This window comes from Vulpes vulpes, chromosome 12, assembly GCF_048418805.1.
Source record: "Vulpes vulpes isolate BD-2025 chromosome 12, VulVul3, whole genome shotgun sequence".
In the NCBI taxonomy this organism is placed as follows: Eukaryota; Metazoa; Chordata; class Mammalia; order Carnivora; family Canidae; genus Vulpes; species Vulpes vulpes.
The window spans coordinates 102,034,197-102,062,168 of NC_132791.1; the positions used below are offsets into that span (position 1 = coordinate 102,034,197).

The following is a 27,972-nucleotide window of genomic DNA, read 5'->3' on the forward strand; positions in this document are numbered from 1 at the left end:
AGCAAAGGAAACAACCAACAAAACTAAAATGCAGTCTACAGCCTGGAAGAGGATATTTGCAATTATCTGATAAAGGTTTAGTATCCAAAATACATAAAGAATTTACCAAACTCAACACCCAAAAACCAAATAATCCACTTAAGAAATGGGGAGAAGACACAAATAGATATTTTTCCAAAGAAGACATCCAGATGGCCAACAGACACATGAAAAGATGTTCAGGGGATCCCTGTGTGGCTCAGCGGTTTAGCGCCTGCCTTCAGCCCAGGGCGTGATCCGAGAGTCCTGGGATCGAGTCCCACATCGGGCTTCCGGCATGGAACCTGCTTCTCCCTCTGCCTTGTGTCTCTGTGTCTTCATGAATAAATAAATAAAATATATAAAAAAAGATGTTCAGCATCACTCATCATCAGAGAAATGCAAATCAAAACTACAATGAGATCCCCCCTCACATCTACCAGAATGGCTAAAATTAACAAGTCAGGAAACAACAGATGTTAGTGAGGATGTGGAGAAAGCTAAACCGTCTTATACTGTTGATGGGAATGCAAACTGGTGCAGCCACTCTGGAAAAGCGCAGAAGTTCCTCAAAAGATAAAAATAGAATTACCCTATGATCCAACAATTGCATTACTAGGTATTCATCCAAAGGATACAAAAGTAAATATTCCAAGGGATATGTGCACCATGATGTTTATAGCAGAATGATCAACAATAGCCAAATTATGGAAACCCAAATGTCCATCAACTGATGAATGGATAAAGATGTGGTGTGTAAATACACACACACACACACAGGAATATTACTCAGCCATCAAAAATAATGAAATCTTGCTATTTGCAACAATGTGGATGGAGCTAGAGTTTGTTATGTTAAGTGAAATAAGTCAGAAAAAGACAAATACCATATGATTTCAGTCATACATGGGATTTGAAAAACAAAACAGATGACCATATGGGAGGGGAAAGAGACAGGGAAGCAAATCACCAGACTCTTAAAGAACAAAATGTGGGTTGATGGAGGGATGTGGGTGGGGGTAGGCTAAACAGGTGATGGGTATCAAGGAGGGCACTTGTTATGATGAGCTCTGGGTATTATATGTAAGTGATGAGTCACTAAATTCTACTCTTGAAACCAAGATAACATTATATCTTAACTAACTAGAATTTTTTAAAAAGATTTCATTTATTTATTCATGAGAGACAGAGAGAGAGAGAGAGAGAGAGAGAGAGAGGCAGAAACACAGGCAGAGGGAGAAGCAGGCTCCATGCAGGAGCCTGATGTGGGACTTCATCCCGGGACCCCAGGATCATGCCCCAGGCTGAAGGTGATGCTAAACCGCTGAGCCACTGGGGCTGCCCAACTAACTAGAATTTAAATAAAAATCTGAAAAAAAAAACAAACAGAATTTCAGTGGTCACATTGCTGGTTAAGGGTAGAGCTATACCTCAAATCCAGGTCTAAGCCAAACTATCAGCTACTAAGTTATATTACCTAATAAATATTTCATTCCTTCTCTCCCTATCTTTATTTAAATTTTAGCCTACCTCATCTGGGTTGAAGGATCCATGTAATTCTGATGACTACTATTCAAAGTACTTGACTTACTTTGTTCTGCGTAACAAACTATAAGGTAGATATTAGGAGTCTTTATTTTACAAATAAAGAAAATGAGGTTAGATAACCCATCCACGTTCACTCAGCTAGGAAGTGCTACAACCTGGACTTGAACTCAGCTAGACTAGCTCCAGACTCCACACTCTTAACCATTTACACCATACTGCATCTGGAATGTAAACGACTTATCACCTAGAACTGGAGGATATAACCAAAGCTATTCCAATTCTCAAAACTTCTGAATGACTCTTGCATAAAAGCACAGGCATCTCTTTGAACATTCGTATTACGGGCGACCTAAACTGTCCAATGCTATAGGCTTTTAGTCTGATACCTGCATTCCACTTCCAGCCTAAACTTTTCAATGCTGCTGAATAATGCAGGTTCTTTTTTAAAAAGCTGATATCTTCACCACAGCAGGACTGACAGTTGCTGTCCCTATAAATTACCAAAGAAAATTACGGTGGGCCCCTCTTGGGAAATATGCCAGACATTCATAGTATGCATTCTCAGTTTTACTCCTGCTGGCCTCCAGCCTCTTGCCATGACCAAAAACGGTCACACTGTAAGCCCGAAGACCTGTCCTTCAAGGCCTTTTCTTCGCTGATCCCTGGAGTTGAAGATGATGTTTTCTGGATCCTGTGTGTTCTTCTGTCTTGGTTTAATCCCTTATTTCTCCATCCTTCAAACATTTCCATAAAAAGGGTGAATAGAAAACAGGTAACCTGAGCCCTTAAATATCTGAAAAGATCTTTTTTTTAAAGATTTTATTTATTTATTCATGAGAGACATAGAGAGAAGCAGAGACACAGGCAGAGGGAGGAGAAGCAGGCTTCCATTAAGGACCCCGATGTGGGACTCAATCCAGCAATTTCAGAGGCAAAGGCAGATGCTCAACCACTGAGCCACACAGGCATCTCTGAAAATATCTTTATTTTGCAATACACTTCCTTCATAGTTACACTGAGTATAAAATTCGAGGTGAAATTCATTTATCCTTAGAATTTTAAAAGTATATTTCATTGCTTTGTATCATCCAATGTCAATACTTTAAAATCCTGATTCTTATCTTATTCTCGTTGATCGGTATGTAGTAAGCCTATGGTTTTTCTCTCTGACAAATGTTAATTTTACAATGCGGGTCTTTTTTTAAATCATTTATTGTGTTGAACACTTGAGGGGCATTTTTCAATCTAGAGATACATACTCTTCAGCTAAAGGAAGTTTTCTTACATTAGTTATTTGTAATTTCCTTTTCTCTGTGTTCTTTGTCCTCTTTTCATAACTTCTAGTAGTTAGGGGTTGGGCCTCCTAAATTGATCTTATGAAACATTTATGTTGTCTCATATTTTATATCCTGTTGACTAGTACTATTTCTAGGAAATTTCTTCAACTTTACCTCCAACTCATATTTAACTTCTAATTTAAATTTTAGATTTTAGGGACACTTGGGTGGCTCAGTTAGTTGAGTCTGCCTTTGGCTCAGGTCATGATCCCAAGGTCCTGGGATGGAGCAGAAATCTGCTTCTTCCACTCTCTGCCCACTCATGCTCATTCTCTTTCAAATAAATAATATAATCTTTTAAAAATAAATAAATATTAGATTTTAATGCCCAAGAGTTCTTTTGGTTCTCTGAGTATCCATATACAAAACATTCCATCCAAGAGCAATAGAATATGCATCCTTCTCAAGTGTAAGTGGAACATTCTCAGGATAGATCAGGGCATAAAATAAGTCTTAATAAATTAAGAAGATTGAAATCACATCAAGCTCTTTTTCAACTATAATAGTATAAAACTAGAAATAAACTACAGGAAGACAACTGGAAGATTCAAAGATTAAACATGCTACTGAACAATCAATGGGTCAAAAAAGAAATCTAAAAGAAAATTAAGGAATCTTTAAACAAATGAAAATAGTACGACATACCAAAACGTAAGGGATGCAGCAAAAGCTGTTCTAAAAAAGTAAGTTCGTGTGATAAATGCCTACATTAAAAAACAAGAAAGATCTCAAATAACCTAACTTTACACCTCAAGGAACTAAAAAAAAAGAACAAAGACCAAAGTTAATAGAAGAAAGGAAATAATAAAGGTCAGAGTAGAAATACATGAGAGACTAAAAATACAATAGAAAAGATCAATGAAACTAAGAGCAGCTTTTTTGAAAAGATAAACAAAATAAAGAAACCTTTGTCCAAACTTAACAGGAAAAAGAAGACTCACAGAAATAAAATCAGAAATGAAAGAGGATATATTACAATTGATATCACATTAATATACAGAAAGTAAGAGACTGCAATGAACAATTATATGCTAAAATACTGGACAACCAAGATGAAATACATAAATTTCTAGAAACTTACAATCTGCCAAGACAGAATCATGAAAATATACAGAATCAAAAAATCCCAATAAATGAAAGTCCAGGTCCAGATGGATTAACTGGTGAATTCTGTCAAATATTTAAAGAATTAATGCCAATGCCTTTAAAACTCTTCCAAAAAATAGGAGGAACTATTTCTAAACTCATTTTCCAATGCCAACATTACCCTGATACCAAAACCAGCCCAAGCATACTGCTTGCAGCATAAAAGCATAGAAAATATCAGACCAATATACTTGATGAACGTACATGCAAAAATCTTCAACAAAATATTAGCAAACTGAGTTCAACAATACAATAAAAGAATCATTCACCATGAACAAGTGGGATTTATCCTGGTAATGCAAGAGTGGTTTAACATCCACAAATCAAACAATGTACAACAGAACTGAAAGCCCAGAAATAAACCCACATGTATATGGTCAATTAATTTACAAAAAGGAGCCAAGAATATAAAATGTGGAAAGGACAGACCCTTCAATAAATGGTGTTAGAAAAACAGGGACAGCGACGTGTAAAACAATGAAACTGAACCCCCATCTTTTACTTTACATAAAGATTAATTCATGGGGCACCCGGGTGGCTCAGCAGTTGAGTGTCTGCCTTTAGCCCAGGCTGTGACCCCAGGGTCCCAGGATCGAGTCCCACATCTGGCTCCCTGCATGGAGCCTGCTTCTCCCTCTGCCTATGTCTCTGCCTCTCTCTGTGTTTCTTGTGAATAAATAAACAAAATCTTTTTTTAAAAAATTAACTCATAATAAATGAAATACTTGAATGTAAGATCTGAAACCATAGAATCCCTAAAGGAAACATAGGCAGTAAGCTTCTTGATATTGGTCTTGAGTCTACAGCCATACCACCCTGAACGCGCCCAATCTCGTCTGATATTGGTCTTGGCAATGGTTTTTTAATCTGACATCAAAAGCAAAGTCAACAAAAAAGAAAAACAACAAACAAACAAACAAACAAACAAAAACAAAAAAAAATTTTAAAGCAAAAAAAAACAAAGAAAAAAAACAAAAAAAAGCAAAGGCAAAAAACACAAAAATAAACAGTTGGGACTACATCAAACTAAAAAGGTTCTGTTCAGCAAAAGAAATCATCAAAATGGAAAGGCTACCTACTGAATATCTGCATATTATCTGATAACCAGTTAATATCCAAAATACATAAAGAACTCATACAACTCAGTAGCAAAAAACAAAAACAAAAACACCAAAATAACCTGATTAAAAAATGGGCAGAAGATCTGAATAGTTTTCTAAAGAAGAAATACCGATAGCCAACCCGTACATAAAAAGATGTTCAACATTACTAATAATTCAAGGAAATGTGAATTAAAACCACAATGGCATATAACCTCACACTTTTGTAAGAATGGCTCTTACCAAAAGGAAAAGAAACAAGTGTTGGTGAGAATGTAGAGAGAAAGGAACCCATTGCTGGAAATGTAAATTTGTGGAACCACTATGCAGAACAGTACAGAGGCTCCTCAAACGGTAATAAGAGAAATACCATATGATCCAGCAATTCCACATGTAGGTATTTACACGAAAGAAATTAAAGCACTAACTCAAAAAGACATACACACCTCCGTGTTCACTGCAGCATTACACAATAGCCAACGTATGAAATCAAACCAAGTGTTCATAGATGGATGAATGGATGAAAAAGATGTGATATATATAAGAGAAATGAAATATTTCAGCCATAAAGAAAAATGAAATATTGGCATTTGTGACAACATGAATGGACCTGTGGACATTACAAAAAGTGAAATAAATCAGAGATAGATAAATACCACATAGTCTCACTTGTATGTGGAATCTTAAAAAAAAAAAAAAAGGTTAATAATTAACAAAAGTTAGACCTTGGAGAATCAGAGAACAGACTGCTGGTTGCCAGACGGAGGAGAGAAGGGAAGAAGCAGGTATTGGGTGAAATGGGTGAAAGAGGTCAAAAGGCACAAACTTCTAGTTATAAAACAAGTAAGTCACAGGGATGTAATGCACAGCATGGGGACTATAGTTAATAACACTGTATTCAAATTTGACCACTGCTGAGAGTAGATCTTAAAAGTGCTCATCACAAGAAAAATAATTTTTATTACGTGTGGTGATGGTTGTTAACTAAATTTATTGTAGGGATTATTTCACAACATATACAAATGTCAAATAATTATGTTATATGCTTGGAACTAATATAATGCTTTATGTCAATTATACCTCAGTAAAAAAATAAAAATCATAAAGAAAAAAAAGCCTTAGAAAAAAAGAAGGGTAGAGGAATCTACTGAACCCGCCTAAATGAGTGAATCCGAAACAGTTACAAACGATAGTCTTATCCTGAGTGTGGGTTATTCTCTTATCTTCCTTCATTTCTCTTCATTAAAGATGTGGGAAAGAGCACATAGGAAGACACATGGGGCGAGTGGGGGATGTGGGAATGGGAATTCCCCTGCGGCCCGGGTGTGCTGGCTCTTACACCTGTGTGCAGACTTTACTTCCACAAATCCCACCACATGTCCTGTGGAAAGACTGGGGTGAGTCCTCAGTAACTTTCTGTTCCGAGTGACTTGGGTCCCCTTCCTCAAAAAAATCATATATTGAGGTCCTAACTCCCAGGACCTCAGAATGTGACTATATTTGGAGATAGGGCCACCAAAATGAGTGGTGCCCTTCTAAAAAGACGAAATTTGAATGTAGACAAGCACGGAGGGAAGACCATGTGAAGACAGGGGGAGGAGATGGCCGTCTACAGGCCAAGGAGAGAACCTCCAATAACAAGCGCCCTGTTGATACCTTGATCTTGGACTCTACACCTCTAAAATCGTGAGAAGATAAATGTCTGCTGTAAGCACCCCGTCCGCGGTGTTCTGTTATGGCAGCCTAAGAAAACTAATACATTCATTTGGGGAATATAAATCATTGTGAAAGGGAATAGAAGGGAAGGGAGAAGAAATGGGTAGGAAATATCAGAGAGGGAGACAGAACATGAGGACTCCTAACTCCGGGAAACGAACTAGGGGTGGTGGAAAGGGAGGAGGGCGGGGGGTGGGGGTGACTGGGCGATGGGCACTGAGGGGGGCACTTGACGGGATGAGCACTGGGTGTTATTCTGTATGTTGGTAAATTGAACACCAATAAAAAATAAATTTATTATTAAAAAATAAAAAATAAAACTAATACAGACTTTGGTGCCAAGAAGCAGGGTCCTGGGGTGATTTATTATTTGTTAACAAATACCTAAACGTGGAAGTGGCTTTGGAACGGGGTAATGGGGGGAGGCTAGATGAACCATGAAGTCCTTGCTAAAAATAAGCCCACATTTCCTTGAGGGCACTGTTAATAGAAATACAGGATTAAAGGCAATTCTAGTGAGAGCTCTGAAAAAGAGGAGAAGCTGGAGAGACAGCTTGTATCATCTTAGAGAATACAAACGTCATCATAAACATTGCTGTTAGAAATATCAATGTCAAAGGTGCTTCTGATGAGATGTCAGGTAGAAATTAGTAAATGTGGGTGCCTGGGTGGCTCAGTGGTGGAGCATCTACCCTAGGCCCAGGATGTGATTCTGGGGTCCAGGGATCGAGTCCCACATCGGGCTCCCTGCATGGAGCCTGCTTCTCCCTCTGCTTTTGTCTCTGCCTCTCTCTCTCTCTCTGTCTATAATGAATGAATAAATAAAATCTCTTTTTTTAAAAAAAAAAAAAAGAAAAATAGTAAATGTTATTGGAAACTGAAAGGAGAAGTTGATCCTTGTAAAATGGAAAATTTTTCCTTTTTGTGGAAAGCAGAACTTGGAACTGATGAACTTCAATATTTAGATGAGGGGATTCCTAAGAAAATGTTGAAGCATGGTCTGGTTCTCCTTGTTCCTTATAGTGAAATATAAGAGGAAAGAGATAAATTGAACAAAGAATTGTTAAGCAAAAAAGAACTTGTAGATTTGTAAAATTCTCAGCCTGTCTATATTGTAAAAAATAAGAAAAATGAGAAAGCATGTTTAGAGAGTATCCAAGATGTGGCGGGGCAATCATTTGCTAGAGGTTGTTGGTGTGACTTATGGTTCCATTCAGCCATCTCAGCAGAGGCCAGGAATAGAGATTGGGCTATCTAGGAAAGATGTAAGGAGGACCCCCTTGTCTAATGGTGTGGGCTCCCATGAATTATATGGGAGGCCAATAGGTTTTTTAAACATTTCATACTAGCAGAAATGCTACCGGCTCGTACTGAAGGAGACAGAGCTGAGACAAAATGAAGGAAAGCTATCTGAGCGCTGGGATTCTAGGGGATGGGCCAACAGAGCTCTCTGGCTGCAAACATGCATTATCCCTCAACAAAGAAGGATGACTCTGAAGATGGTTGAGAGGTCAGCAGCTGCCGCTACTACTGTGGGCACAAAGGCCCAGTGGACGGGGCTGTCTTGTCTTTTTCTTGGTTCTAGGGGAGTCAGAGCCAATGCCCGGGGCTGAGGGCATGGGGCTATCACCCTGGTGAGTCTGGCAGGGAGGCCCACCCTGGTAGACACAGAGAATAGAGAATTATTATTAAGCCTTAAAATCTAAGTATTATTCTGAAGCCTGAAATCTAATGGAATTTGCCCTACGAGATTCTGGACTTGCTTCCCATTGACAAACCCTTTCTTTCTTTTGAATTTCTCCCTTTTTGAATGAGATTGTTTATCCTGTGCCTAGCCTATGTCGTTATTTTGGAAGCAGATAACTTATTGCCTCATTTAACAGGTTCATAGCTAGAGAAGCATTTTGCCTAGGATGAATCATACCTGGGTCTCATGTCTACCTGTACTAGATGGGGTTTTGGATTCAAAGTTGATGCTGGAATTAAAAGAAAAAAAAGTTGGACTTTGAGGCTGCAGGCATGGGGTTAATATAGTTTGCATGCAAGAAAGACATAAATTTGGGTGGAAAGCTATGGGCTGAAATGTGCCCCCCCCCCCCACATTTAAACTGAAGTCCTAACCTCTGGTATCTCAAGAATATGACTATATTTTGGGAAAGGGTATTTAAGCAGTTAATTAACGTTAAATGAGATTACTTGGGTGGACCCTAATCCAATAGCACTAGTATCCTTATAAGAAGAGGTTAGGACACACACACACACACACACACACACACACAGAGGGAAAACCTTGTGAAGATGCCCAGAGAAGTCAGCCACCTACAGGCGAAAGAGAGGAGCCTCGGAAGGAACAACCCTTTTTGACTCCTCGATCTCAGATTCTAGCCTCCAGAACTGAGAAGAGAAGTACTGTTTAAGCCAACAAGCCCGCAGACACTCTGGCTTCCTTCCTAAAACTGGCTGGGGAAGGAAAGCTGCAGCCATGGCCAAATCTCCCCTACCCTTCTTTTTTTTTACTAAGTATTTTTTAAAATATGAAATTTTATTTATTTATTTATTTATTTATTTATTTATTTATTTATTTATTTTTATTGGAGTTCAATATGCCAACATATGGCATATCATCCAGTGCTCATCCGTCAAGTGCCCCCCCTCAATGCTCGTCACCCCAACCCCCCGCCCATCTCCCTTTCCATTACCCCTTGTCCCCTACCCTTCTCCTCTGGGGAACAAAAGACTTAACCTACAGAGATAAGAGCAACAAAAGCTGTCACTTTAAGGGCACAGGTGAAAACCTGAGATTGGAGCAGGGAAAAAAACAACAAAACAAAACACTCCAGTTAGGAGAGGAGCAAGAACCTGTGCTAGGCCTGGAACTAGAGCGAGGGGAGAAGCAGGAGCACTTGGAAAGGCCATACCCCTCAGACCCAGGCACATAGTGCCTGCTGGAGACTGAGGCTTAACTGGAGCATCAGGAGGTGCATTTCCTGCCTCACCATCAGGCTAACCAGGACAGCAGAGCTGGGGAGAGCAGGAAGAGACAGACCTTCTCTGAGGTGCAATGCAAAGGGAAGAACCAAAGCCAAGGGAAAATACCTCTGACAAACTAGCCCTCACACCAGACAAGAGATGTTACTAGAGGACTTTGAAGCCTATGATTCAAGAAGGATAACCTTAGCAACAAGAAACCTCAAATTCAGCCCAACTCCTTACTTGATTAACACAAAACCCCCATATTAAAAGCCTAGCAGAAAGAAAGATGTGCTTATCTCTAAGGTAGTATCTATGTCCCACACTGGATGTTCAGTTCTCATTAAAAACAACAGCAACAAAAACAACTATGAGCCCTACAAAAAGGCAAGGAAAAAAACACACTTTGAAGAGACACAGCAATAATCAAGAAACAGTCTCAGATACGACAGATATAATTAAACACAGAATTTAAAATAACTATGATTAATACAATAAAGGTTGTAATAGAAAAGGTGGACACCATGCAAAATCAGATGGGTAGTTTTAGCTGAGAGATGGAAGCTATAGGAATTGCATGGGAAAACTAGAAATCAAAAAACACGGGAGTAGAAATGAAGAAGTCCTTCATGGAGCTCACCAGTAGACTCAATGGAGGAGAGGAATGAATCACTATACTTAAAGAGAAGCCAGTAGAAATTAACCAAACTGAACTGAAAAATAAAAAGAGTAGAAATAAAAACAGCATCTAAGCAATGTGAGACAATATCAAATGATCTTATGTACATATAATTGGACCTGCAGAAGAAGAGAGAAGAGAGGAAATATTTGAATAAGTAATGGCTGAGAATTTTCTAAAATTAATTACAGACACCAAACCACAGATCCAATCTGTAAGAACATCAAGCAAGATAAACTCTAAGAAACAAACCACACCTAAGTATGTTATACTCAAGCTTCTGAAAACCAAAGACAATGAAAAAATTCTGAAGCCAGTCGGAGAAAAAAAGACAAATCACCTACAAAAGCCACAGATAAGAATTAGTATGGACTCTTCATCAGAAACGATGAAGGCGAGAAAACAAAACAAAAACCTCCCACAGTAGAATGGTATCTTTAAAATGAGGACTTAGGAATATTCTGTTATAAGATATTTAACACTATATGTGAAGCAGTTCAGTATTTGAAAGTACATTCAGATTAATTTAACATGTATATTATAAAAATTTGGGCAAAAGCTAAAACTTTAAAACCTGAGAAAAGTAGTCCATAGATGAAATAAAATGTAATCACAAAAATAATTAATTCAAGAAGAGAGGAAGAGAAAAAAAGAAACATAAAAAGTAGAACAAATAGAAAAGAATTAGCAAGATGCTAGATTTTACTCCAACTGTATCAATAAGCATTTTAATTTGAATTATCTAACCACATCAGTTAAGAGACAAAACTGTCATACTGAATCTTTAAAAAAGTAAAAAACAATTATATAGGCTGTATACAAGAAATCCATTTTAAATATAAATACTTTTTAAGGTTATTTATTTATTTATTTATTTGAGAGAGAGTGAGAATGCACTAGTGGAGGAGGGAGGCAGAGACAGGGAGAAGCAGGCTCCCCACTGAACAGGGGGCCTGACGTGGGGCTCCATCCCAGGACCCTGATATCATGACCTGAGCTGAAGGCAGACACTTAAGCGATTGAGCCACCAGGCACCCCTTAAATATAAATACTTAAAGAAAGGTAAAAAGTACGGTGCCTGATAGCTCAGTTGGTTACGTGTGTGCCTTCAGCTCAGGTCAGAACCCCAGCGTCAGGCTGAGCAGGAAGCCTGCTTCTCCCTCTTTCTCTGACCATCCACCCCAACTTGTGCTTTCTCTCTCTCTCTCTCAAATAAATAAATAAAATATTTTTTTTTAATAAATTAATTTTTATTGGTGTTCAATTTACCAACATACAGAATAACACCCAGTGCTCATCCCGTCAAGTGTCCCCCTCAGTTCCCGTCACCCATTCCCCCCCACCCCCCTCCCTCCTCCCCTTCCACCACCCCTAGTTCGTTTCCCAGAGTTAGGAGTCTTTATGTTCTGTCTCCCTTCCTGATATTTCCCACACATTTCTTCTTCCTTCCTTTATATTCCCTTTCACTATTATTTATATTCCCCAAATGAATGAGAACATACACTGTTTGTCCTTCTCCGATTGACTTACTGCACTCAGCATAATACCCTCCAGTTCCATCCACGTTGAAGCAAATGGTGGGTATTTGTCGTTTCTAATGGCTGAGTCATATTCCATTGTATACATAGACCACATCTTCTTTATCCATTCATCTTTCGATGGACACCGAGGCTCCTTCCACAGTTTGGCTATTGTGGACATTGCTGCTAGAAACATCAGGGTGCAGGTGTCCCGGCGTTTCATTGCATCTGAATCTTTGGGGTAAATCCCCAACAGTGCAACTGCTGGGTCGTAGGGCAGGTCTATTTTTAACTCTTTGAGGAACCTCCACACAGTTTTCCAGAGTGGCGGCACCAGTTCACATTCCCACCAACAGTGCAAGAGGGTTCCCTTTTCTCCGCATCCTCTCCAACATTTGTGGTTTCCTGCCTTGTTAATGTTCCCCATTCTCACTGGTGTGAGGTGGTATCTCATTGTGGTTTTGATTTGTATTTCCCTGATGGCAAGTGATGCGGAGCATTTTCTCATGTGCATGTTGGCCATGTCCATGTCTTCCTCTGTGAGATTTCTCTTCATGTCTTTTGCCCATTTCATGACTGGATTGTTTGTTTCTTTGGTGTTGAGTTTAATAAGTTCTTTATAGATTTTGGAAACTAGCCCTTTATCTGATACGTCATTTGCAAAGATCTTCTCCCATTCTGTAGGTTGTCTTTTAGTTTTGTTGACTGTATCCTTTGCTGTGCAAAAGCTTCTTATCTTGATGAAGTCCCAATAGTTCATTTTTGCTTTTGTTTCTTTTGCCTTTGTGGATATATCTTGCAAGAAGTTACTGTGGCCAAGTTCAAAATATCTTTTAAAAGGTAAAAAGTAAAAGGATAAAGAAAAATACATCATGCAAACCACTAACCAAAAGAAAGCTGGAGTGGCTCTATTTATATCAAAGTAGACTTCAAAACAAGGAAGATGATCATTACATAATGATAAAGGGATGAATTCTCCAAGAAAATATAACCATTCTAAATGTGTATATACCTAAAAACAGAGCTTCAAAACATGCAAGACAAAAATGGATAGATCTGAAAGGACAAGTAAATAAATCCACAATTATATTTCAAGATAATCAACACTCAGCTCTTAATAGTTGATACGAGAAGTATGTAGAAAATTAGTAAGAATAGAGATTACCTGAATAGTATCATCAATCAATGTAAGCTAATGGAAATTCACAAACAAATGCAAAATACACTTTCTTCTCAAGAGTACATGGAACATTCACCAAAATGAGCATATTATGAACATTAAGACAAATCATAACAAATGTAAAAGAACAGAAATCATACAAACTATATTCTTGGATTTTAACAGTATTAAACTAGAAATCAACAACAGAATAGTACCTAGAAAATCCCCAAGGACTCAAAAATTAAGCAACATACTTCTGATACATAGAATAAAGATGAAGTCTCAAGGGAAATTTTTTAATGTTTTGAAACATTTTTGAAAGTGAAAATACAGGATATTAAACAGTGCACTCAGGGAAACTTGCAGCCATAAATGCTCGTATTAGATAAGAACGTTTCAAATCAGTAATCTAAGCTTACACACACACACACACACACACACACACACCAGAAAAAGTAGAGACAATTCAGTCCAAAGGAAGCAAAATGGAAAATGCTAAAGATCAGAGAAGAAATCAATGAAACAGAAAACAGGAAGACTATGGAAAAAAGCCAAAAGCTAGTTCTCTGAAAAGATCGATGCAGCTGATAAACTCCTAGTCACACTGACTGAGAAAAAGAGAGAAGACACAAACTTACCAGTATCAGGAATGAGAGAAGGGCCACCCCCCACTGACAACAAGGATATCGAGAGAATCTTACCAACAACTCTGTGCCTATGAATTCATAAACTTAGGTGAAATAGAATAAATCCTTAAAAGACACAAACTACTAAAACTTGCTCAAGAAGAAATAACCTAAATTATGCTACACTATTAGAGAATGAAATTTCTAGTTAAAAGTTTTTTTTTAAAAAAGAAACTTCAGGTCCCGATGGTTTCATTGGTGAATTTTACCAAACATTAAGTGAGAAATCCTATGGATTCTATACAACCTCTTCCAGAAAATAGAAAATGAGGGAGTATTTCCAAACTCATTTTATGAGACCAACATTACCCTGATTCTAAAATAAAGACATTTCAAGAAAAGAAAACCAAAGATCAATATCCCTCATGACCATGGAAGCAAAACTTCTCAGTATAGACATGTACAAATTGAAATCCACAGCATATAAAACAACAACACATCACAATCAGGTGGGATTAATCCCAGGAATACGAGACTGCATCAACTTTCAAACCCATGTTAACCATCCTGGTGTAGGAAAGAAGAAGGACATCTGAGGAGAACCTGCATGATCCTTGGCCTGGGCTATGACTTTAGACATAGGACACAAGGACACGGTCCACCCGGCTCTCAGAAGGAAGGAAGTACTGATCCCAGCTAGAGTACAGAGGAACCTCAAAAACATCAAGCTGCATGAAAGAAACCAGATACAAAAGACTAGATACTGTATGATTCCATTTATATGAAATGTCTAGAAAATACACATTTATGGAGATGGAAAGCAGATCAGTGTCTGCCTAGGGCTGGAGATGGGAGCAGGAGATTCACCACAATTGAGCATGGGGAAACTCTTTAGATTGTGGGGATAGTTGTAAAACTCTACATATTGAATTGTTTACTTCTAATTGGTGAGTTTAATCATGTATGAATTACACTTCAACAAAGCTTCTTTAAAAAAAAAAAAGTGAGAAGAGAAATAAAGAACCAATACTAAAAAAAGACAGAGACTTTCAGCCATTAAAAACTAGATAGCCATGGATCCAGCCCCCACAGACTCCCTTCCGTTTCCTAGGCCAGAAAATGTGCAGAAATTAGTGAGAAGAGGAAATAAGACTAATTTATTCTTTAAAACTCTGTGTAGAAGGGTGTAAGGCCCTGGGAGAAGCGCCCCGCGAGGCTCGGGCCAGCGAGCAGTGAGCCCCGTACTTTGCAGGGCTGAAGGCAGCCTCCGGGCCTCCGGGAGAGGAGCAGGGTGGGCCGCGCCGGGAAGGGGTACCACGTCGGATCCCAGCCCAGGCACGGGGGGCCCCACAGAAGGGTGTTAAGCAGAGGAAAGCTTAATGACATTGGGTCTGTAAGACCCCAATCCAGCTGTTCTGTGAAGAAAGGATATACCCCCAGAGCACGGACTCCGGTTTGTCCATCTTTGAAACTATCACAGGGACCCCCGACGGGGAGGAGACAGGAGCTACTCAATCCACGGTCGTCAGTGAATCATGTACAACAGCTATTCACGCCCATGCTTTGCAGAGTCTGGGTAAATAGGCCGACTCAGCGCAGCGAGGTAGGGGCCCTCAGCGAGATAGGGGCCCTCTTCAGCAACAGCTACGGCCCATTTCTGAGCGCTGGCCTCTCGGAGGAAAATGAACCTCATCTGCCTTTGATGTACCTTGGAAAACCCTCTCACTTTCCCTCTAATCACTTCCAGGAGGTGCTTCGCCGACTGCCGTGATAGGAGCAGGACTTCCTTCTCTCTCCCCATGACAAAAGGCAAAGACTCCCCACATTGCTTTGGAACTGGGCTGAGGCCCTAGGTGGGCGGTGGCAGGGGGACGGGGTGTTCTTGCCAAGCCCGTTCTCACAGCCCCACAGCGAGGGAGGCTGGGGCAGGCAAAGGAGCAAAGACTCCTCACCTCTGAGACATCCTTACCTGCACGTAGGAAAGCAGCTTGAAATCTCTCTTCTGAAAACTGTTCATGTTGATGGTGGCCAGAACTATAGAGAGAAGACACAGGTGCTGCGTGAGGCGCCATGGCAGTGCCACCGGGGTGGGTGGGGGCCACACCTTGCACACAGAAGGAAGGGGTGCCAGGTAGTGAGGATGAGGAGGCGCTACTCGTATTCCACTCCGCAAAGTACAAAGAGCTGCCACACGTGTCCTCACGTCACTGGACACTTGCGAGGACAATGCAAGATAAGAAGGGCAGTTAAAATTAACCAACTTTTGTAGAGAAGCTGAACAGGCCAGGATCACACAACTTGCCCCAAGTTCAGCACACTTCCCGCTGCAGCACTGCGAGGAGGAGCCACATTATACATGCGAGTCCTTGAACTCAGGACAGATGCTCCCTGGACTCAAAGGGCTGCGGACGACACCTTGGTCCTTTCCCTCACTCTCATCGCCTCAGGATCTGGTCTCAGCTGCCCTGTTACTTCACTCTCTAGAATGAACTCTACTCGGAGTCCGCAGGAGCCTCCCGCTGCAAGATCCCAGGACCGGAACTTGGCTTCGGCCGGCCTCCTGACGCGTGGCTCTCTACACGGGTGGGGAGACCTGCCTTCTAAGCCCCGCCCGGCACCAATCCAGAGTCTTAGCCCACGGGAAAATTATGCAGGATGCAAAAGTATACTGAGGTCAGAAGAGCTCAAGCACAGTTCTGTTTACAGACAACATGAGTGAGGGAAGGAGACGGGGTTGGCGGAGTCCTTGTCAACATACATGGGAAAGAAAGACAGCAGAGACATACTTGGTTCAAGACTCAGAGTTGCTGGTGAAAAGCTTCAGTTCTTCCTTAAAATAAGTCTAAATCTGTACCTCCTTTTATGTGGCCTTTCAGCAAATTTTCTGCATCATCTGAGGTCATGAGCAGTTCCACGATCCCTCTTTCCAGCAGAGCCTGTTGAGCAAACTGGACAAAATGAACCCACTTCCCTTGCTCCCATGAGAAGAAGAAAATACAAGGAAATTAGGGGGAAAAACAGAGCTTGGGCTCACTTGGGCATCATGGGAGCTAGAGAGAAAGGTTTGGATTTAGAGTCTGACCATCTGCAATTCAGTACATCAGGGGAACACCGGTCTCTGCTGCAGGCTGGTCATTCCCAGGGTGACCCCGGAGCAGCTGAGTAGGGGCTCACAGCCTCGAGGGGGAAAAACACGAGGCTGAGTGTTACGAGGAGGCACTTGGGGGAGGCTCTAAATGCAAGGGAAAGAGAGAAGGCCTTGGAGTACTTTGTGCTTGACGGGAAGAGGCCACGGCTGTGGGGACCCCAGAAAAACTCCATGAAACCTGGGTCCTGCCTGGACACCCAAAGGAAGCAAGGAAGCCTGCCTTGGCTTCAGGGGGAAGGGGGGATCTAATTTGCAAATTGTCTTTACTCAGGGCTGAGGAGCAGAAAGACGGCCAGGGGGTGAGTGGACCTGGTCCGTGGGTCTTATTTGTTCACTGAGCCATGGCTGGGCCTGGCAAGGGAGCCAAGTAGTAAATTCTGAAAATCAAGGGAAAACAAGGCTACCCAAATGAGATTGATTTGAGGGTGTCTGACGTGATGTGCCTGAGAAAAGTTAGAGAGGGGCGACCCTACAGACCTTGTCCAGGCCCAGAGGCCACAGCTGTAAGGCAGGAGGTCCACAGAGCCCCGCCCTGTCCTTTCTCCCCCTCCTGTCACCACCACCCCCTTCCCTACCCAGCCAGCAGCTCCTCCCCACTGCCTTCCAAGTCATGCCACCCAGGTGTCTGTGTGGGGACAGAGCTAACGTGACCCCTGTGTCCCACTTAGCAGCCTGTGCAGGCGGTCAGTTCACCCTGGACCTCATCAGCTCCTTCGCTGCGGGGAAGCAGGGACGGGAAGGGGCCTGACCCGACAGCAGGGCCACTAGGCAGGCCTGCAGTTGCTCCCTGGCCTGAGACCTCCCCCGCCCCCCCCCGACCCGCCCCCCCCACAGAGCAGCCAAGCAATGAAGGAAAGAGCGTTAACACTACGGGTCAGAAAGCTGCAGGATGCAGGCCACTGTCATCAAGCTCATGAACCATCGCGGGCTGCGGCCCTAAAGTCAGCAGCCCCCAGGTTTAAGGGCAAGTGCGGGTCACAGTCCCGGCAACCGAGAGGAATGATCTTCCCGCGGCACGTTTCATCTCCCAATAGAGTGACCTGAGCGCCTCCCGACCACTCCACTGCGCCTTCGGAGGCGCTGCCCTGCGACTCGCGGATTCCCCCGCCCGCAGCACCTGCCGCAGGGCCCCGGGCAGCAGGCACGGGAAGTGACAGCGACGCCCCAACCAGGTACCCACGCGGCAAGGCCAGCGCCTCCTACCTTTTGAAGGTAAGGCATGTAGCTTCTGTCCTTTGCGAACGAGCCGTACTCATTCTCCACCTGCACCGCGATGATGGGGCCTCCCCTGCGGTACTGAGACAAGCACACGGAGGGCGAGTGGAGGCCGGGGAGTGGAGGCCGGGCAAGTGGAGGCCGGGGAGAGGAGTCCGGGGAGTGGAGACCGGGCGAGCGGAGGCCAGGGAGTGGAGGCTGGGCCTGCGGCCACCACACGCCCAGCGCCAGCTGTAGTATGGGCAGTGCCCCACGCACCCCATGTTCCCCGTGCACCCCGTGCTCCTTGTGCACCATGTGCTCCCCGTGCGTTCCATGCTCCCTGTGCTCCCATGCTGCCCGTGCACCCCATGCTCCCCGTGCCCCGGTGTGCCCCATATCCCTGTGCCTCTGTCACCCCGTGCACCATGTGCTCCCGTGCGCCCCCTCCTCCCGGCCCCACTCGCCTCCTCCAGGGCCCGGGCGCTCACACAGAGTCCGGCCTTCCCCCCCGGTGGGCGGCCCTCCACTGTCTCCCTGCCCTCTCTCATACTAATAATCTGCTCACGGGCCGTCGCCAACCGTCGGGCTCCCTCTGTGCCGGGCCACCATGTCCAGCAGACAGAGGCACCCCATCCTCCCGCCGCAGCACGCCTCGCCACCACCCTGTCCCCTCCACCTCCTGTACTTCAGCCTGACCTTCCAGGCCACCTGACGTCCACAGAGACCCATTGGGAACCGTGGCATCAGGGAGGGGGGCATACACGGCAGGACTGCTGCCCTCCCAGCCTCGGGGGCTCCTGCCCAGCAGCTCTGTCCCCTGGTGCACGGCCACTGTCCCCTGCCCTCTCTGCTGCTCTGTCTGCTTGTTTTGCTTTGTCACGCTGGCCCTGCCACTCAGCCCCGCAGTGGTCCCCCAGCGCCCAGCTGCCACCGTCCCTAACGGCCACCTCGCGGGACACACGGAGCCCTAAGCATCCAGCTTGATCCTCCAGTGTCCTCCCGCGAAGGCACAGCGGCCCAGGGCTGCCCCACCACTTCACCGCCCACCCAACACGGGCTCCCATGACCTATAGAGCAAGGGCCCACGTGGGTCAGGGCGAGGTACCCCCTCGGACACGGGGACAGAAGAGGACGAGCACCACGGTGGGTTTTCCTCCCCAGCCTCCCCGCCTCTTTCCCACCTCACGTCTATGCTCCACACGGAGCTGAGCTACTTCGAGCTCTTCAAGTGCCTCATCCTACCCCTGCTCCCTGGTCCCCACCCACAGACTCCCGGCCATTGCTAGTGCCCACCCACCCTTCACCTCACTGTTCCGGTTACTTTTTCTAGAAAGCCAGGCCCTGAACCTCCCTTTCTCCCTGGCCGCTACCCCTAGGAAGGGTGCCCTGCACTTGGTCCACTGCAGCAGATGTTCCTTATACTGTAAGTGGTTATCTGTCCCCCTGGGGAGGGACCACGTCTGCCCTTCTCACCATGGGAAGCTTAGCGCCCACCCAGCACCTGGCACACAGCAGGTGCTCAATAATTACTTGTTGAATTTCATTTGCACTTATAATTCCTTGCTTCTTTTTTTTAAGATTTTATTTGTTCATGCATGAAAGACAGAGAGAGAGAGAGAGAGAGGGAGAGACACAGGCAGAGGGAGAAGCAGGCTCCATGCAAACAGCCCGATGTGGGACTCGATCTCGGGTCTCCAGGATCACGCCCTGGGCTGAAGGTGGCGCTAAACTGCTGAGCCACCCGGGCTGCCCTAATTCCTTGCTTCTTAAAAAATTCCTAGGATTTCCTATCTCATGATTTCAGTAGATGCCTATAAATTCGCTTTGCTTGCTGCACCTGTACGAGTGATACGTGGCATTTGTACTCGTGCCTGAACTCCCAGCCAAACATTCAAAGTCTTTCTAGTTTTAAGGCTCAGAGATTTTTGCTCCCACATCTGGTCCCACTTAGCTGGCAGAAATGCAGCCAGAAATAAATGGTTTTCAGGCCTTCTTATGAAGGATGCACCTCGATTCCACCTAACAGACCCACAATTTAATCCTAAAGGTGATGCCCTCTTCCCCTCAGCATTGCTCATCTCTCCTAAAGCTGTACTGCAGAGACCTTACTCCTAATCTGTCTTCCCCTTTATCTCCACTCCTAATCTCCAGTTTCCTTTCTTTAAAAATTAGTCTAGGAGTAACTCAAACTCACAGTTCATAATTGAGAATTAGTTACAAAGGGCTAGATCTGCATCCTATTTCCCCCCTCCCCCCAAAAAAAGTCTAAGATAATAAGCTATTGGTCTACTGCCTAAGAATGGTATTTTTCCCCCTCTCAAGTTTTACCAAGAGATATGCTCTTAATATAAGATTTATTTTTTTAAGATTTTATTTTACTTAGTTATTAGAGACAGAGAGAGAGAGAGAGAGAGAGAAAGAGAGAGAGGCAGAGACCCAGGCAGAGGGTGAAGCAGGCTCCATGCAAAGAGCCCAACATGGGACTCAATCCCGGGTCTCCAGGATCAGGGTCTGGGCCGAAGGCGGCGCTAAACCGCTGAGCCACTGGGGCTGCCCCATAAGATTTATTTTTATTTAAATAATGACCATGTGCCTCCTCTTGTTTGGAAGAGAGGTGTATTTTAAAAATCAAACATAATAATCAAATAATTGCTGCCTTGTAGACTGTAGGGTGTAATGTTCTTTTTCATCATAGACTGGTCTGTGTGCTGTGGGTACCCTGCCTAAGATCTGGAGACTCCATGAAGAAAGAAAAATGCATGGTGTCTGTGCTCTGTGCATTTATGAAACTAAAACAAACTGGAATGTAAGCAATAGCAAATATACTCACACAGGTACAAAATGACATGTGAACCAAGCTATGCATCATAGCATAAACTTGAAAAATCAAATGTCCATGATAAGATATTAGTTACATTAATTATGATATATCTGTATTGTGGAATACTATGCAGCCACGAAAAAGAATGGGCTTCAAAAAATTTTTTTAAGTGACAAAAAAAGCCCAGTGGGAATTGTGTATTTTTTATTAAAAAGTATGCATAGACACACATACACATGCGTGAATAATTCGCTTCTATATGTGTAGAAAATCTCTGGAAAGACACATAAAAAATCTGGCAAAATTGTTTATCTTCTGAAAAGGCATTTGAATGGCTTTAGCTCAGGGTAAGAGGGGAGACTTACTTCACCATAAACCCCTTTGTCCTCTTTTGGGTTTTATAACCAAGGGCTTATGTTAACTATTTAAAATAACAAAGACAATTTAAGAGTAAAAATAAGAAGTATGAACATCAGTGAGTTTAATGAACGCTGAGGACATTCAGAACAATGATGACCACAAATAAATACCCTTTGTCATCCTTAGTATGATGTGTGTCTTTCTAGAAACCCTGGGGTAAAGGCCGCACTTAATACGAGGACCTAGAATTGCAAATTGCAAGAATGTCAGCTTCAATCCTCATAAAGACTGAGCACAGACTGTTCTGTGAACAAGATGGAATAACTATTTTCCTAAAGCAAAGATAAGAAAGAAGGAACAAGGGGATCCCTGGGTGGCGCGGCGGTTTAGCGCCTGCCTTTGGCCCAGGGCGCGATCCTGGAGACCCGGGATCGAATCCCACGTCGGGCTTCCGGTGCATGGAGCCTGCTTCTCCCTCTCCCTGTGTCTCTGCCTCTCTCTCTCTCTCTCTCTCTGTGTGTGTGTGTGTGTGTGACTATCATAAATAAATAAAAAATAAATAAAATAAAAAAAATGAAGATGGATGTGTAACTTTAAAAAAAAAAAAAAAAAAAAGAAGGAACAGGAAATTTGCTTTACCTGGAGAGGAACAACTCTGGAAATCAGGTGGTCAAAATACTTATCCACTGCTTCGACAAAGCCGCTGTAGGTTGTTCTCAACACCATCTTGGGGTCTTGCAGCAGCCAGCTGGGGGCGGAGAGGGACAAGCTCAGTGCCCGAGGTGGGAGGGCGCAGGTGAGGGTAGGCCAGGGCGGGGCTGGACACGACCACCTGCCCCTTCCCCGAGGCCTCTTGGGCAGCTCCACACCCTTTGATCTCACGTCCATGGTCCTGGAGCACCAGGGGTCCTGAAGGAATGTGCCCAGGTCAGCCTTTCCGATCTTTCTCACAGATTTAGAAGAAAAAACACCAATTCCATTGACATGACACTTTACAATGTACTATCGGGGCTTGTACTCCCACATCTTAACCTTTCATGGAATACTCTCCTCTATTCTTGTTCAGTTCATTTAAAGCATTTTAAAGTAAGCTGTGCCATGAGCTGCTTCTCTAAAGCACCGTCTTCCTGCAAGGTCAGGTGATTTCTGCTCCTGAGCTGGAAGGGGAGAACAGGCTCATCTTGGTGAAAAGCAATGCCTTTACCTGACAAAGGGGAGTAGACGTGCTCCCCTGGAGGCAGAGCCCTGGACTAAACGGGCAGTCCTGCCAGCTTGTGACAATAAGGGAAGCGCATTCTTGACGTCTCACCCTGATCCTTAGGTGTTTGGATTGAGGACAAGCATCACAGATGAGAGCACAGACAAAGAAAAATGGAAGGGTAGGGAAGGGATCTGAGGGTGCTTAGAACTTGGTCTTCCACTGACCAAATAAGAAAAATCCGGCATCGTCAAAACAAGCCCACCCTCCACTGCCTGAAACTTCCCTTCCCGTTCTTCCCACCAGAGGACACAGCTGGGCACAGGTACCTCCAGTGGGGGGAGAAGATATTATCATCCTGACGCTTCCTCTCTCCCAGCACACTCTTGGCCTCACGCCCAGAGCACCAGGAACACGTCTCATCTATAAACCGGGGACCACAGGAGCATCCACACCTCAACGTATTACAGAAACCACGGCCTGACACGACGTGTATAAAGCACATACCAGTGCAAGACCCAGAGGAGTGCTCGTTTGTTATTAGACTGAAGCTTTACGTTTAATAATAGTCAATGACTTTACTACAACCACAACTCTGGCCTCACGGCCCAGCTCACCTGGGCAAGCCCCCGAGGTCGATCTCGCTGCAGATGTAGGGGCCTGGACGCAGGATCACCCACAGCCCCATCTCCGCAGCCAGCAGCACGAAAGCCCTGGGGAGGTCAGTGTCAGCAGCTCTCAGGACGTCAGGGGGGTGCAGCACAAGGTGGTGGGGCCGCCCAGCCCCTCTCCCCCCTCCCTCCCTCCCTCCACAGGCCCTGGGAGCTGGGTGCCCACCCTCCCCTAGCCCACGACCTTCTGCAAGCCCCACCGGGGGGCATGAGGCCCAAGGCCATCAGACAGGGGGCAAGGGGCCCTACAGTGAACCTCACTCCCACGGCCCAGCTACCCTAGAGGGCCAAGCCCTGTGCCAGCCCAGGTGGCTGGACTGCACTGCAGAGCGGAGCCGACCCTGGGGATTGGGCCCCTCTGGGGTGCGGTGAAGAGACCTGGGCTCAGGACGCAGACCCCGACCCCGCGAGCAACAGGGTCACAGCTGCCTGCGCCTGGTCCTGAGGACGAGGCTCCTGAGCCCAGCCTCTCTCTGCTCCTCCAAGCAGAACCACGAAGGCCCCGTGGTCGTCATCAACCCCAAGGAGCCACCGCTCTGCCTCCCCACCCCGGGCGAGGCTGAGAAGCAGCAAGAGCACTTACTCCATGTCCAGGTTCCCGGAGAAGTCGAATTTGCCTCTTTCTGGCTCGTGCAGGTTCCATGGAACGTAACTGTAATCGGGAAGGGGGAAACACAAGAAACATCTTCTGATTTCTGCCCCTAAAATCCTATATCAACTCCAAAATCATGCCAACACCTGAGATAGCTCTATTTTGAAACAAACTGAAGTGGCTTAGCGCTGCCTTCAGCCCAGGGCCTGATCTTAGAGACCCGAGATCGAGTCCCACGTCGGGCTCCCTGCAGGGACCCTGCTTCTCCCTCTGCCTGTGTCTCTGCCTCTCTCTCTTTCTGTGTCTCCCATGAATAAATAAATAAAACCTTTTTTAAAAATAAAAGACATAGAGAATATTAATAAGGCTACAAGGTAGCTCTTTGAAAAGACTCAACATTTAGGTAAGAAAATAAAGGTTAAATACACAATATGATGTACAAGTTCCAAGAAAGAATTTTTCAAAGTCCTGTCCATCCAAAAGAAGAAAGAAAAGGAAAAAAGATCTACCGAATAAAAATTATCTATACTCTAGAAGAAAAAGCAATGAGCATTCAAGAAAGTCACACTGTCCCCAAATCTTCACCTCCCAACCACCGCCGACGGTAGTGACAGGGCTTTTCCAGGTGACTTTAGCAAACACTCTGAGTTAAGAGGATTCTACTGCAAGACAGTTTCAGAGAGCAGGAAAACATTTATAGTCACTTGATACCAAAACTGGACAAGACAGTAACAAAAATACAGTTTTATTCTTTTAAAGATATTATATATTTATTCATGAGACAGAAAGACAAAGAGAGAGAGAGAGAAAGAGAGAGAGAGTCAGAGGGGGAGGGAGAAGCAGGCTTCTGATGGAGCAGGGGCCCGATGCAGGACTCGATCCCAGGACCCCAGGATCACGACCGGAGGGAAGGCAGACGCTCAACCACTGAGCTCCCCGGGGGCCCAGAAATACAATTTTAAATCAATCCCAGTTAAGATCATAAACATCTGTATCTGAACTAAGACACTAATAAATCAAGTCCGGTGATCTATGGCGTGAGTGTGTGTGTGTGTGTGTGTGTGTGCACGCGCCTTCCCGCGTGCAGGCCTTGGAGCCCAGCCGATTTATCCCAGAGCCCTGCATTTATCGAACATCAGAAAAACCATCAGTAGGATTTCCTACTTTCCTAGAGGGGCGAGGAGGAACCCTGTCATTTCCTCCAGAAGTGGAGTAGGAAAGGCTCTCCTCTTGACTCTGGGATTATTTATCATGAAATTTTTCATAGCGTGGGTGAGCCGGGGGTAGTGGGGAGTGACTGCCTCCAGCCTCAAGTACTGGCCCTGGGAGCACCTGTCCCCGAGGGCTGATCCACGGGAGGGGGGGGGACTCGGGGGCTGTGCTAACCCATGCGAGGAGGAGGTGGTGGCCTCTGAGTCCAGGGAAGGTTTGCACGACTCAGGTCTGGGCCCCAGGAGGTTAGGGCCTGTTGTGAGTACCAGGGCGCCTCAGGACAGGGGCGCAATTCCCCCAGAGGCGAACTCAGCTACTTTTGAATTAACGTTGTTTACTAACCCGTGTAAACTTTACACTAGACGGGGATCCCTGGGTGGCTCAGCGGTTTAGTGCCTGCCTTTGGCCCAGGGTGGGATCCTGGAGACCCGGGATCGAATCCCCCCACATCAAGCTCCCTGCATGGAGCCTGCTTCTCCCTCTGCGTGTGTCTCTGCCTCTCTCTCTCTCTCTCTGTGACTTTCATAAATAAAAAAATTAAAAAAAAAAAAGAAACTTTACATTAGACGCCCCAGGGTGGGAGGCCTGCGGGGCTCAGGGGTTGGGTGCCAGCCTTCAGCTCAGGGCGAGACCCCGGGGTCCCGGGATCGAGTCCCGCCTGGGGCCCCGCAGGGAGCCTGCTGCTCCCTCTCTCTGCCTTTCTGCCTCTCTCTCTGGGTCTCCCATGGATGAATAAATAAAATCTTAAATAGAAAACCAAGCCAGCATGTAATTATCTGTAAATATATCTGGGGCCTTTGTCATTGAACTGAGAGCTCCTAAGGACCCAAGGACTCTCCCATTAGAGAGGTTGGCTTTTTTTGTTTTTGTTTTTGTTTTTTAAGATTCTATTTATTCATCCACGAGAGACACACAGAGTGAGGAGAGACCCAGGCCGACGGACCCGCCGCGGGCCTCGATCCCGGGACCGGGGTCACGGCCTGAGCCCCGGCGGCCCCTGAAGCAGCCAGCCGCCGGGGGCCGGGTTGGCGCCGTCCTGCGGCTCGCTGGGCTCTGGGTTCGCGTCCCGAGCCGGGCCCCGCGGGCTCGCGGTGAGGACGGCGGCCCGGCCTGCGGGGGGGGGGACCCCAGGGCAGGGCAGAGGTCGGAGCGCTGGCCGCACTCGCACTCACGTGGTGACCGTGTTGAAGCCGCAGGCCTTCAGCTTCCGCAGGCGGTCCCCCCAGTAGGCCCGGGGCACTCGGAAGTAGTGGATGGAGCCCCCGAAGACCTGGAACTTGTGCCCCCCCAGCGTGAAGCACGGCTTGCGGCCGCCGGGGCTCTGCGGCTCCAGGCCCGCGGCTCGGTCCTCCAGCTCCAGGGGCGTCAGGTGGGACCAGTTGAAGAGGCTGCGGACGGCGAGGGGGCCCGCTGCAGGCTCGGGGGCAGGCCTGGGGGAGCCCGGGGAGCCCCCCGGGAGCCCCCCGCCCCGGGCCCACCTGGACGGCGCGGGCCGCGGCTGCGCACTGGCGCCCGGGAGACCCAGCTTCTGTCTCGGTCGGGGCGCGAACCCCGAGAGGATGAGCGGCAGGAATGCGACGGCCAGGGCTCTGGTCCAGCGGCGGCGCGGGCTGCGGGGGGCGCGGTGAGCGGGCGGGGCGGGGCGGGGCGGGGCGGGGGCGGGGGCGGGGCCCCGGGATGGGGGCAGACCCTGCGGGGTGGCTCCGGGATGCGGGGAGACCCTGGGGGCTCCGGGATGGGGACAGACCCTGCGGGGTGGCTCCGGGATGCGGGGAGACCCTGGGGGCTCCGGGATGGGGACAGACCCTGGGGGCTCCGGGATGAGGGGCAGACCCTGGGGGGCTCTGGGATGGGGACAGACCCTGGGGGCCTCCGGGATGGGGGCAGACCCTGCGGGGTGGCTCCGGGATGGGGGGAGACCCTAGGGGGCTCCGGGATGAGGGTCAGACCCTGGGGGCTCCGGGATGGGGGCAGACCCTGGGGGCTCCGGGATGGGGACAGACCCTGGGGCCTCCGGGATGGGGGGAGACCTTGGGGGGCTTTGGGGTGAGGGGCACACCCTGGGGGCTCCGGGATGGGGACAGACCCTGGGGGCTCCGGGATGGGGTCAGACCCTGGGGGCTCCGGGATGGGGGCAGACCCTGGGGGCTCCGGGATGGGGACAGACCCTGGGGGCTCCGGGATGGGGTCAGACCCTGGGGGCTCCGGGATGGAGGCAGACCCTGGGGCCTCGGGCTTTCGGGCCACCCGGCAGCCGGGCCTGGCGGGGCGGGGCGGGGTTGGGGCTCCTGGCCGCGGCGGCCGGCTGCGGGGTGGCGCCCCGCGACCTCACCTGCTGCGCGCCCGGGGACCCATGGTTGGCGCCCGCTGCCGCCGGGGTCCCGCGCCGAGGTGTCGGGGGCGCCGGCCGAGTCCAGCCGCCGCGGGCGCAGGTCCTTGGAGCCCTTCGGGGAGTCACGTGGGAGGGTGTGGCGCGGCGGCCGCGACCTGGGTGTCACCGGCCCGACGGGACCCGGGCGGCGCGGCCTGTCCGGGGGAGACGCGGGCCCCTGCGGACGGCGGGCGGGGTGCGGGGTGCGGGGCGAGCGGAGGGGGCTCGGGTCGGTGCAGCCGCGGGGTGGCAGGGGCAGGCCCTGGAGAGGGGCGGGCGGGCGGCGAGATGCGACGCCGAGGGGCCAGCGCCCCCAGCCGGTGAGCCCAGGACGCGGGCCGCGATGCCGCAGCCGCTCGGGGCGGGGCAAAGGGCCTGTGGACTCTGGCGTTGGGGCAGGGAAAGCCGGTAGCTCCCGGCGACCGCCCGCGGGGGCAGATGCTACAGGAAGAGCCTGAATGACGCGGGTCCAGCCCAGGCGACTGCAGGCCGCGCGAGGAACCTGCAGGGTTGGAACCCCCAGGGATGAAGGCAGCTCCTCCCGGGTTTTCCTCTTCAAAGCCTCTGCCTCTTCTCTCCC

The 27,972-nt window shown here is 46.9% G+C and overlaps 1 protein-coding gene across 5 annotated transcripts in view; it reads right to left on the bottom strand.

The window, feature by feature from the left end:
* Positions 1–27,507, bottom strand: part of LOC112920236 (beta-galactosidase-1-like protein 3) — a 42,396-nt gene extending 14,889 nt beyond the window's left edge. For 2 of the 5 annotated variants that reach the window (XM_072729285.1, XM_072729284.1), the window contains exons 1-9: positions 27,354–27,507; positions 26,500–26,631; positions 26,194–26,409; positions 23,801–23,869; positions 23,164–23,259; positions 21,988–22,096; positions 18,174–18,266; positions 16,677–16,758; positions 15,792–15,856 (exon numbers count right to left, since the gene is read on the bottom strand). In XM_072729285.1, coding sequence (XP_072585386.1) covers positions 15,792–15,856; positions 16,677–16,758; positions 18,174–18,266; positions 21,988–22,096; positions 23,164–23,259; positions 23,801–23,869; positions 26,194–26,409; positions 26,500–26,631; positions 27,354–27,376 — 885 coding nt within the window. In that variant the 5' untranslated portion in view covers positions 27,377–27,507. Of the gene's footprint in view, positions 1–15,791; positions 15,857–16,676; positions 16,759–18,173; positions 18,390–21,987; positions 22,097–23,163; positions 23,260–23,800; positions 23,870–26,193; positions 26,410–26,499; positions 26,632–27,353 lie in introns of all 5 variants that reach the window. The other 3 variants (XM_072729288.1, XM_072729287.1, XM_072729283.1) reach the window with 2 other exon arrangements.
* Positions 27,508–27,972: the final 465 nt, after the last annotated feature.